This window comes from Geotrypetes seraphini, chromosome 5 (assembly GCF_902459505.1).
Source record: "Geotrypetes seraphini chromosome 5, aGeoSer1.1, whole genome shotgun sequence".
In the NCBI taxonomy this organism is placed as follows: Eukaryota; Metazoa; Chordata; class Amphibia; order Gymnophiona; family Dermophiidae; genus Geotrypetes; species Geotrypetes seraphini.
The window spans coordinates 98,466,511-98,479,043 of record NC_047088.1 but is presented as its reverse complement, the minus strand read 5'-3'; the positions used below and the strand labels follow the sequence as shown (position 1 = coordinate 98,479,043).

Below are 12,533 nucleotides of genomic sequence, written 5' to 3'. Positions count from 1 at the left end.
GGAGCTCAAGAGGCCCCTGGACTTCTGCTGACACAATCAGAACAGGGCACGCCCCTAGGGTAGATAAGCCAGCAGTGGCATTCAAACCAGCAAGCCGGTTAGGGAGGAAGTTTGGGTCTTGCCTCCCTAGGGATCCACCTGGGTCAAACAAGGACAGCAGACCTATACCGATGGAATGGACCGAGGCTGAACAAGCAGAAGACTTACCACTTCTGAGCGAGGAGCCTATGGACTTCCAAGAGGCTTGTACTGGCTGTGAATCCAATTATCCTGAATCAATGCAGGTGGACTTGGCTTCAAGCCACAAACAGTGAGTGTGGTTCTTTTGGAACTGTTTGTGTGCTGTTTTTGGGGGTTTTTTTTGGATGTTGTTTTGGGAAGGAAGCTAGGAGTGTGTGGGGAGAGGTTTTGCTTCCACCTTGGGAGGGTTTTTTGGAAAGCCAAACTCTAGGCCTTTATTTTGGCAAAACCTGTTGCACTCTCCTGTTCCTGGCAGACATATACGGTTGCCAGAGGCTTTCCTTTATTTTTCTCTAATGGCTGGGAATTAAAGGAAACAAAAATGCTGAACTTTATTTTGAGTTGTGGACTCAAGAGTAATTAGGACTTAAGGAGCAGTAAAAGGAAGTTTGGACTTTACTGTGGACTGTTTGATTTTCCTGCCTGTTTATTTTGGCAAGTTTTTTTTTTTCTTTTCCTTAAGGCTGTGAGAAATCCTGACTAGTGTTACAAGGTATGAAGAAATACTTACCAGCCTTAAGATTTAAGTAAAAAGAACTGTGTGCTGACAAACCTTAATTGTGAGGACCTTATTTGTGTTTGGTGTAAGCTTCATTGCTTTTAAAAATCCGGTCCTGCAGGGTGACTCCATGCCGGGTCACACGCTAGAACATTGTTTGTTGTAGCCACCAGGATTTCTACGGAGCCCTGTTCTGGGCTATAATGGTGGCCACACCACCGGCTCCGGTGAAGCCTGGGCCATCTTTTTGACCCAGTCCAGTCTGAGCCTTCGGGCTCCCTTCCTCCTGGAGCTTTCCCCCCTCCCCATCGGGGTCGTCTCCATCATTTCTATGCCCAGTGGGAAAGTCTTACCACAGACAGTTGGGTACTTTCCATCATCCGGGAGGGTACTCCCTTCACTTCAGTCATGTGTCCCCAGACCTTCCTCCAAGAGAGTTTCCTTCTGCAGGAAGTTCAGGCCCTTCTTCGCCTTTGAGCAGTTGAGGAGGTTCCTCCGGACAGTGGAATACCGGATTTTATTCCCGGTACTTTCTGGTACCCAAGAACATGGGGGATCTACATCCGATCCTATACCTCCGTGCTCTGAACAAGTTTCTGGTCAGGGAACGGTTCAGAATGCTCACCCTTCCTACCTTATACCCCCTCTTGGACGAGGGGGACTGGCTGTGCTCACTGGACCTCAAGGAGGCGAACACGCACATTCCGATACACCCAGCCTCTCGCCGGTATCTGAGATTCCGGGTGGGGGATCTCCACCTCCAATATCGTGTTCTTCCCTTCAGCCTGGCAGCCTCTCCGAGGGTTTTCATGAAGTGTCTAGTTGTAGTAGCTGCGTCTCCGCGGCCTGCAGGTGTTTCCCTACCTCGATGACTGGTTGATCAAAGCGTCCTATTGCCACAAAGTTCTGCAAGCGATGAATCAGACCATCTTGCTCCTTCATAGTCTCGGCTTCGAGGTGAACTTCCCCAAGTCCCACCTCTGTCCGTCCCATTCATCGGAGCGGTCCTGGACACGATTCATCTCCGCTCCTTCTTGCCTCGGCTTCGTCAGGAGGCCCTTGTTTGTTTATGCCAGAGGGTGGCCCATCTGGCTTCGGCCCCGGCTCGGCTCCCAATTGTCCTCCTAGGGCACATGGCCTCCATGGTTCACGTGACTCCTTTTGCCAGACTTCATCTCCGTATTCCTCAATGGACTGTAGTGTCCCAATGGAAACAAGATCGGGACCCTGTCTCTCGACTCATTGTCGTGACTCCTTTGTTGAAGCAGTCTCTCCGTTGGTGGATGCTCTCTTCCAATCTTTCCAGAAGTTTTCTGTTTCATGCTCCTCCTCTGCAGAAGGTCCTGATGACGGACTCGTCGGCCTATGCTTGGGGGGCTCATCCAGACGGTCTTCGCACTCGAGGTCTTTGGTCCAGTGCCGACCGCCTTTGTCACATCAATCTGCTGGAGCTTCGAGCAATTTTCCTCGCCCTGAAAGCTTTTTGTCACCTGCTTCACGACCGAGTGGTGCTGGTCTGCACAGACAACCAGGTCGCCATGTATTATATCAACAAACAGGGGGCACGGGGTCCCTGTCCCTGTGCCAGGAGGCGATGCGGCTCTGGGATTGGGCCATCCACTGCAACATATTTCTTCGAGCGGTCTACATTCAGGGCCAGCACAATTGTCTGGCGGACAAGTTGAGTCATCTTCTGCAGCCTTACGAGTGGTCCATCCATTCCTTGACACTGCGTCAGGTATTTGCTCGTTAGGGGACTCCGAATATCGATCTGTTCGTGTCCCCTCTCAATCACAAGTTGCCTCGCTTCTGCTCCAGGGTTTACACCCCACTCAGGCTCGAGGCGGATGCTTTTCTGCTGGATTGGATGAATCTGTTTCTGTATGCGTTCCCTCCATTCCCTCTTGATTCTGAAGACTCTCGTCAGGCTCAAGTCCACATGTGCCACCATGATTCTGATAGCTCCTCGGTGGCCCCAACAGCCCTGGTTCTTCCTTCTGTTGCATCTCAGTTCCAGGGAGCCTATTCTGCCTGTTTTTCCTTCTCTGCTTACGCAGAGTCGAGGTTCTTTACTTCATCCCAACCTACAGTCTCTGCACTTGACGGCTTGGTTCCTCGAGATGTAATGCCCTCGTTTCAGTTCTCCCAGCCTGTGCTGGACGTCCTGGAGGCGTCTCGGAAGGAGTCCACTCGCCAATGTTACCATCAGAAGTGGACCCGCTTTTCTTCCTGGTGTGCTACTCGGCAGCAGGTGCCGCTATCTGCCTCCTTATCTGCTGTCCTGGATTATCTGTTACACTTGTCTGGCACTGGACTCAAGTCCTCTTCCGAGTCCACCTTAGTGCCATTGCTGCTTTTCATCAACCAATTGACAGGAAGCCTATCTCTGTTCATCCTGTGGTTTCCCGCTTCATGAAAGGCCTTTTCCACGTTCATCTGCCCCTTAAACCTCCTGTGGTTTGGGATCTACCCCCGTTTGAGCCGCTAGCGCGGGCTCACTTGAAGTATCTTACCTGGAAGGTCGTGTTTCTAATTGCTCTCACTTCTGCCCGTCGGGTCAGTGAGCTTCAAGCCTTGGTAGCTGATCCACCTTTCACTGTCTTCCATCATGATAAGGTGGTTCTCCGTACCCATCCTAAGTTCTTGCCTAAGGTTGTCTCTGAGTTTCACATCAACCAATCCATTGTTCTTCCTGTGTTTTTCCGAAGCCCCATTCTCACCCTGGAGAAGTGGCTCTGCATTCTCTTGATTGTAAGCATGCGCTGGCCTTCTACTTGAAGCGCACCGCTCCTCATCGTTCTGATCCCCAGCTGTTCCTCTCTTTCAATCCAAATCGCTTGGGTCGCTCTGTTTCTAAGCGGACCATTTCTAACTGGTTGGCCGCTTGTATCTCTTTCTGTTATGCTCAGGCTGGTCTCTTCCTGCCGGGTCGAGTCACGGGCCACAAGATCAGAGCAATGGCGGCGTCTGTTGCTTTCCTCCGCTCAACTCCGCTTGAGGAAATCTGTAAGGCTGCCACTTGGTCCTCGGTTCATACGTTTACCTCGCACTACTGTCTGGATACTTTCTCCAGGCATGATGGCCATTTTGGCCAGTCTGTTTTGCAAAATCTATTCTCCTAACTTGCCAACTCTCCCTCCATCCCATTCTAGTTAGCTTGGAGGTCTCCCACATGTTGAGAATATGCTGCCTGCTTGTCCTGGGATAAAGCACAATTACTTACTGTAACATGTGTTACCCAGGGACAGCAGGCAGATATTCTCGCAACTCACCCACCTTCCCGTGGTTGGCTTTTTTGCTAGCTATCTGAACTGAGGTCATGCTGAGGAGACGCGTGCCCTAGGTTGGGAGGGAGGGGCATGTGCGGGCCAATCGCAAGCTTGATGGTCTTCAAGCAAGTCTGCTTGCAAAAACGTCCACTAGGGGACTCCGTCAGGCAGCGTCCCGTTGGACTGGAGGACGGCTAACGTCATTCCACTCCACAAGAAAGGCTCAAAGATGGAGACAGCAAATTACAGACCAGTGAGTCTAACATCGATAGTGAGCAAACTAATGGAAACTCTAATCAAACACCAATTAGATAAGATCCTGGATGAGGAGAATCTACGGGATCCCCGACAACATGGATTTACTAAGGGGAGATCCTGCCAATCCAACCTGATCAGCTTCTTTGACTGGGTAACGGGGAAGCTGGATATTGGGGAGTCCCTGGACATCGTGTACCTGGACTTTAGCAAAGCATTCGATAGCGTACCACACCGCAGGTTACTGAGCAAGATGAGTTCTATAGGATTAGGTAACACATTGACCAAATGGGTTGGGAGCTGGCTTGGAGGTAGGCTCCAAAGGGTGGTGGTGAACGGCACCCCCTCCGAAATGACGGAGGTGATTAGTGGAATACCACAGGGCTAAGTCTTGGGCCCAATCCTATTCAACATAAGAACATAAGCAGTGCCTCTGCCGGGTCAGACCACAGGTCCATCCTGCCCAGCAGTCCGCTCCCGCAGCGGCCCAAACAGGTCACGACCTGTCTGTATCACCAGAAGGGGCTCCCTTGCCATCTTGGTTTCTCATTTAAGTCCTGTCTTCCTATCGAAGTCCTAGCCCTCCGGTCTTGCACATGCACGACCTGGTTTGGTTTCTATACTCATTACCTGGTTAGCTTTCTATACTTGTGTTACATCCCAGCTCCTCCCTCAGTATCCCATGATCCCTTTATCCTTCAGAAATCCGTCCAATCCCTGTTTGAATCCCTGTACCGTACTCTGCCTGATCACTTCCTCCGGTAGCGCATTCCAAGTGTCCACGACCCTTTGGGTGAAAAAAAACTTCCTTGCATTTGTTTTGAACCTATCTCCCTTCAGTTTCTCCGAATGCCCCCTCGTACCTGTTGTCCCCTTCAGTCTGAAGAATCTGTCCCTATCCACCCTCTCTATGCCCCTCATGATCTTGAAGGTATCTATCATATCTCCCCTGAGCCTCCTCTTTTCCAGAGAGAAGAGCCCCAGCCTATCCAACCTCTCGGCGTATGGGCAGTGTTCCAGCCCTTTTACCATTTTCGTTGCTCTCCTTTGGACTCTCTCAAGTACCGCCATGTCCTTCTTGAGGTGCGGCGACCAATACTGAACGCAGTATTCCAGATGTGGACGCACCATCGCTCGATACAATGGCATGATGACTTCCCGTGTTCTGGTTGTTATGCCCTTCTTTATGATGCCAAGCATCCTGTTGGCTTTTTTCGAGGCTGCTGCGCACTGTGCAGATGGCTTCAGTGATGCATCCACCAGCACACCCAAGTCTCTCTCAAGTCTACTGTCTCCCAACAATACCCCCCCCCCCAATTTGTAGTTGAACAACGGGTTCTTTTTCCCTATATGCATGACCTTGCATTTGTCCACGTTAAAGCGCATTTGCCATTTCTTTGCCCAGTCTTCTAGCTTGTCCAGGTCTCTTTGTAGGTCCTCACACTCCTCCCTGGTCCTAACTCTGCCGCACAGTTTGGTATCGTCTGCAAATTTTATAACCTCGCACTTTGCCTCCTTTTCCAGGTCATTGATAAATATGTTAAAGAGTAACGGCCCCAGCACCGACCCCTGTGGTACACCGCTCGTGACTCCCCGCCAGTCAGAATATTGACCCTTTACTCTGACCCTCTGCAGTCTGCCCGACAACCAGTGCTTGATCCATCTGTGCACATCCCCTCCCACCCCGTGGTTCCACAGCTTCTTAAGCAGCCTTTCATGTGGCACCTTGTCGAAAGCCTTTTGAAAATCGAGGTAAATGATGTCTATGGGTTTCCCATTGTCCACCCGACTGCTTATTCCCTCAAAGAAGTACAGAAGGTTCGTTAGGCACGACCTTCCCTTACAGAATCCGTGCTGGCTTGTTCTCAATAGGTCATTCTTCTCGATGTGCTCGAAAATGCCGTCCTTGATCATAGCTTCCACCATCTTCCCTATAATTGAAGTCAGGCTCACCGGCCTGTAGTTCCCGGGGTCACCCCTCGATCCCTTCTTGAAGATAGGTGTGACATTCGCCAATTTCCAGTCCTCTGGTACCTCACCAGTTTTCAAGGATAGGTTGCAAACATGCTGGATTGTGCCCGCTATTTCTTGTCTTAGTTCCTTCAGAACCCTTGGGTGGATCCCGTCCGGGCCCGGTGATTTGCCGCATTTTAGCCTGTCTTTCTGTTTGAGGACATCCTCCTTACTTACCTCTATGTGATCCAATTTTTCAGCCTGTTCCCCACTCATGAACTCCTCTGAGTCCGGTATATTAGATGTGTCTTCGCTCGTGAAAACCGACGAGAAGAACGTGTTCAACCTCTCAGCTACCTCTTTATCCTCCTTAATCACTCCCTTCCTATCCCCATCGTCCAACGGCCCCACCTCCTCTCTCGCTGGTCGCTTTCCCTTAACGTAACTGAAGAATGCCTTGAAGTTTTTCGCCTCTCTGGCCAGCCCCTCTTCGTATTCCCCCTTTGCTTTTCTAACCTCCCGGTGGCATTCCTTTTGGCATTTCCTGTGCATCTGGTGATTTTCCTCCGTTGGGTCCTTTTTCCATCTCCGGAAGGATACCTTTTTGTCCTTTATCGCCCTCTTTACTTCTGTTGACATCCAAACCGGGTCCTTTGATCGCTTGTTCTTGCAGCCTTTCCTGAAACTGGGGACATACATTCTCTGTGATTCCTGCAGGGTGTCCCTGAATAGGGTCCAGGCGCTTCCCACAGTCTCCATCCTAAAGATGTTTCTGAGCTTCCTCCCCACCATTTCCCTCATAGCAACATAGTTCCCTTTTTTGAAATTCAGCGCAGTTGTTGCGGTCCTCCTTACTATGGGTGTCTCTCTTTCTAATGTGAATCTGATCGTGTTGTGATCACTATTGCCTAGTGGTCCTCCCACTTCTATCCCTCTATTATAAGTGACTTGGCAGAAGGGCTTCGAGGTAAAATAACATTATTCACCGATGACGCCAAACTGAGTAATGTAGTGGGCAAATGCACAACAGACGAAGATTCAGTGCCCGACAACATGATGCACGACCTACTCCTACTGGAGCGATGGTCTAGGACATGGCAACTCAACTTCAATGCCAAAAAATGCAAAGTTATGCACCTGGGCAGCCAGAATCCATGCAAGTCTTATACCCTTAATGGCGAGATCCTAGCAAAAATGGTAGCAGAACGAGACTTGGGGGTAATCGTCAGTGAGGACATGAAGTCTGCCAATCAAGTGGAGCAGGCTTCGTCCAAGGCAAGACAAATCATGGGCTGCATACGAAGGGGTTTCGTCAGTCGTAAGGCGGAAGTCATTATGCCATTGTATAGATCCATGGTGAGGCCCCACCTGGAATACTGTGTGCAATTCTGGAGGCCGCATTATCGCAAGGATGTGCTGAGACTGGAGTCGGTGCAAAGAATGGCCACCTGGATGGTCTCGGGACTCAAGGATCTACCATACGAAAATCGGCTTGACAAATTACAGCTATACTCGCTCGAGGAGCGCAGAGAGAGGGGGGACATGATCGAGACGTTCAAGTATCTTACGGGCCGCATCGAGGCGGAGGAAGATATCTTCTTTTTCAAGGGTCCCACGACAACAAGAGGGCATCCGTTGAAAATCAGGGGCGGGAAACTACGAGGTGACACCAGGAAATTCTTTTTCACTGAAAGAGTGGTTGATCGCTGGAATAGTCTTCCACTACAGGTGATTGAGGCCAGCAGCGTGCCTGATTTTAAGGCCAAATGGGATCGGCACATGGAATCTATTCACAGGGCAAAGGTAGGAGAGGGACATTAAGGTGGGCAGACTAGATGGGCCGTGGGCCCTTATCTGCCGTCTATTTCTATGTTTCTATGTCACCTCACATGTTGAGAATATCTGCCTGCTGTCCCTGGATAACACCTGTTACAGTAAGTAACTGTGCTTTTTCTTCTGTCTATTCCTTGTGTAATATGTTGTACCTTTACCATTTACTTTCTGTAATTCGCTGATTGTCCAGCCCTCTTCGATGTGAACCGCCTGAAGTCATCTGACTATGGCATATAGAAGAATAAAGTTATTATTAAAGTGGTTGGCAAACTAAAAAAATAAAAAGTATATGACAACTTGAATTAAGCACAAAGGGGCATTGGAAAGAGTTGAGCATATGAAAGGAAGAAAGAATGTTACATATTTTTATTTTTTTTTTTACATTTTAAATCTTACTTCACCTCTTGCCCTGTAGGTAGACTGCGACGTAGGAACATTTGGAATCCCTATCAGACTCCTTTGGACACTTCTCTGGGTGAGAACTACAAAAGATCAGTTTCTGATTCCGATGAAGGGGATGACCCTCCCAAGAAGAAGAGGCTCATGGAGTGGTCCAACCTAAAAGGAATTATCAGTGAGAGTGGTGACAGTGACTAGTTCATTCTCTCTTTTGCGCTTCTATTATGTATTTTATTTTATGGAAACCGCTTTGTTTATAGGCACTATATAAATTTTCAGAAAGTTTCTATGGGCTCCTTTTATCAAGCCACGCTAGCGGTTTAACACATATAATAGCGTGCGTTAAACTGCCGGCCGCGCTAGCTGCTAACGCCTGCCTTGAGCAGGCGGTAGTTTTTTGGCTAGCACGTAGGTTAGTGCGGCTTGATAAAAGGAGCCCTATGTGGTATGAAAAAAGCTGCTTGTTTAGTTTTTCATCCTGCATTCTGTTTGTATGATTTATGAAATGCTACTTTTTGTAAATAAATGGCTTTTTCTACATTGATTTCCTGGCGCAGTATTTTTTTCATTCTCTCTCCCTCCTCACCCCCAGTACTCCTATGGCTCTATTCCAGTGACTTGAATAAATTATTGTAATAATAAAGGTCATTTTAAAGCCCAATATGTTTTTTAGGCCTATAAATTGCAGAATATAAATATAAAATGGCAATTTTATAGAGCTACTATTTATATATGTCAAAGCTGTAGGATTAAACACGTTCTTCTCGTCGGTCTTCACGAAAGAGGACACATCCAATGTTCCAGAACCGGAAAAATTCTTCAAGGGGGACCAAGAGGAAAAATTATCGTGCATGGAGGTAAACCTTGAAGACGTACTCAAACAGATAGATAGGCTAAAAACTGACAAATCGCCGGGCCCAGACGGAATTCACCCAAGAATACTACAAGAACTTAGAAACGAAATAGCGGAGTTACTGCAGCAGATTTGTAATCTATCCCTGAAAACAGGGGTAATACCGGAAGACTGGAGGATAGCAAATGTTACACCTATCTTCAAGAAGGGAACCAGAGGCGACCCGGGGAATTATAGACTGGTCAGCTTGACCTCAGTTCCGGGGAAGATGGCCGAATCATTGATCAAGAACAGTATCAGTGAGCACATAGAAAAAAATAAGCTGATGAGAACAAGCCAGCATGGTTTCTGTACTGGAAGATCTTGCCAAACAAACCTGCTGCACTTCTTCGAGGGGATAAGCGAACATTTGGACAAAGATGACCCCATAGATATAGTATACCTAGACTTCCAGAAAGCCTTCGACAAGGTACCTCATGAGCGCCTTCTAAGGAAACTGTGGAACCACGGGGTGGAAGGGGACATACACAGATGGATCAAAAACTGGCTGGCAAACAGGAAACAGAGGGTAGGAGTAAAGGGACAATATTCTGACTGGAAAGGGGTCACAAGTGGTGTCCCACAAGGGTCAGTGCTGGGACCACTGCTATTCAATATATTTATTAATGACTTGGAAACAGGGACAAAGTGTGAAGTTATAAAATTTGCGGATGACACAAAACTCTCCGGTAAGGTTAGATCTGTAGAGGAATGTAAAAAACTCCAAAGGGACCTGGACAAACTGAGTGAGTGGGCAGATAAATGGCAGATGAGTTTTAATGTGGAGAAATGTAAAGTTATGCACATAGGGAAAGGGAACCTGATGTACAACTACACGATGGGGGGGATGACATTGGGAAAAGGCAACCTAGAAAAGGACTTGGGGGTTTTGGTGGATAAAACAATGAAACCGGCAGCACAATGCTCAGCGGCCTCAAAAAAGGCGAACAGAATGTTGGGCATTATCAAAAAAGGTATCACTACCAGAACCAAGGAAGTTATCCTCCCGCTGTACAGGGCAATGGTGCGACCGCATCTGGAGTACTGCATCCAGTGCTGGTCGCTGTACCTAAAGAAAGATATGGCGATACTCGAGAGCGTCCAGAGAAGAGCAACAAAAATGATAAAGGGCATGGAAAACCTCTCGTATGCTGAGAGGCTGGAGAAGCTGGGGTTCTTTTCCCTGGAAAAGCGGAGACTTAGAGGGGATATGATAGAAACTTATAAGATCATGAAGGGTATAGTGAAGGTAGAGAGAGACAGATTCTTCAGACTGGCGGGGGCAACAAAAACTAGAGGGCACTCAAAAAAATTGAAGGGAGATAAGTTCAGAACAAATGCTAGGAAGTTCTTCTTCACCCAGAGGGTGGTGGACACCTGGAATGCGCTTCCAGAGGTGGTAGTTGAGCAGAGTATGGTTTTGGGTTTCAAAAAGGGATTGGACGAGTTCCTGAAGGGTAAGGTAATCCAGGGGTACAATTAGAGGGTTACTATACAAGACAAAATGCTCTTGAGTAATAGATCACTACAGGTCATTGACCTGGGGGGCCGCCGCGGGAGCGGACTGCTGGGCATGATGGACCTATGGTCTGACTCGGCAGAGGCAATGCTTATGTGCTTATGTACCTGTCATTGAAAAAGGGGAAGGTTTATAGGCATAGTTTGGGTGAGAAACTAAAAGTATTTCTAGTGCAATAGGTGTGTCATTCTATCAAGACAGATGGATAATATCCCAGTTCTTGTAAGCTGTGCAGAACAAATACACTACTCCTTCACTAGAGGACTCTGCTGCCCCCTTCAGTTTTTCCTTGTGCATGCGAGCCGGAAGGTGTCTTTCTGATCTGCTCTATTTTATTTATTTTTCCAGTCTTTTTTTCAGTATTTTGATTGAATTTGGTGCTAAGACCTCCGCTAGTTGAGGGTCCAGCTCTGCCTGTGCTAGATACAGTGGTGCCTGTTCAGACCCTCAGCTAAGTTAGAGCTTATTGCTGTCTGCTGGAGTTAAACTTGGACTCCCAGCAGGTCCCCCTGTTCCCTGATATCAATGTATTGGTCATGGAGCATTTGGTTGCTCCTGAAAGGTCCCTTAATGTAGCCATGACAATGGCTTGGCTTTATCAGAAAGCACAGGAGTGTCAGCAGCTATTCGCTCAGCCCAAGGTAGATTCCTTGGTAGTGCAGGTAACCAAACACACATTTCTAACATGTGAGGGAAGCATGATATTAAAGGTTATTCAGGATCACAGCGTGTATGTGATTCTTACAAGACAATTTGAAGCATTGCAGCTTCCTTTGTGACATGCCTGTCATACCAAGTTGCAGTGTGTTGAGCCAGCTCCTATTCCTGCCGAAACACTGTCAGTGTCGAGTCAACTATTGCAACTATGAAGAAAAGAAGCACCAGGACTGCAAACAGAGTCAGGATGTGGGTCTCTGGAGTTCTCTGCAGGCCATGTACCTTCCCATGGAGAGATGCATGAGCCACATAAGTGAGGGAGTAGTGGCTGTCTTGGCTCCTTTTAGCCAGTATCTCCAAACCACCCTGCTTTAACTCTGGAATTTAGGGAGTGGACCCGAGTTATATCTGTTGTCAATGTGATGTTAAGGCTTGGGAGTTTTCCCATCACATTTCAGATGGCTTTTGGTGTTTCTCCCTGTCGAGCATCAGACAAAAGGGTGAAGGTAGAAGCTATGCTGCAGCTGCATTTGGGAGCTGTGGTTTTAGTGGTAAAGAATGAGTGGGGTAAAGGCAAATACTCCATTTACTTTATGGTTCCAAAGGGAAATACCTTTTAACAGATTCTGGACCTGAAATTCCTGAACAATGTATTCTATGTGTGCAACGTTTCAGGATGGAAACGACATGCTCAGTGATTGTAACTGCCCAGCAGGGGGCTTTAACAATTCTGGATCTTAAGGGGGTGTATCTTCATATTGTTATCTGAGGTTTCTAGTGTTAAGTTATCATTCTGTGCCAGGTGTTACCTTTCAGCTTAACAACAGCTTTGTGCACTTCTTTGAAAGAGATGGTGATAGTGGCCACAGCTCTTAGAAGAAATAATAGCGTATCCACATATAAACAACTGGCTCGTAAGGGTGAAGTTGGGAATGGAGTTCTGAGTGACAGTAGCTTAGCTTTCAAATCTATGTGGTTAATAAACTAGCTAGAAGCCGGGACTGTACGAAAAGCATT

The 12,533-nt window shown here is 47.8% G+C and overlaps 1 protein-coding gene across 1 annotated transcript in view; it reads left to right on the top strand.

Annotated features, from left to right (window-relative positions):
* The window catches only part of HIRIP3 (HIRA interacting protein 3), an 83,230-nt gene extending 74,238 nt beyond the window's left edge, over nucleotides 1-8,992 (top strand). Inside the window, exon 7 of the mRNA XM_033947107.1 lies at nucleotides 8,465-8,992. Coding sequence (XP_033802998.1) covers nucleotides 8,465-8,646 — 182 coding nt within the window. The 3' untranslated portion in view covers nucleotides 8,647-8,992. The remainder of the gene's footprint in view (nucleotides 1-8,464) is intronic.
* The last annotated feature ends 3,541 nt before the right edge of the window (nucleotides 8,993-12,533 follow it).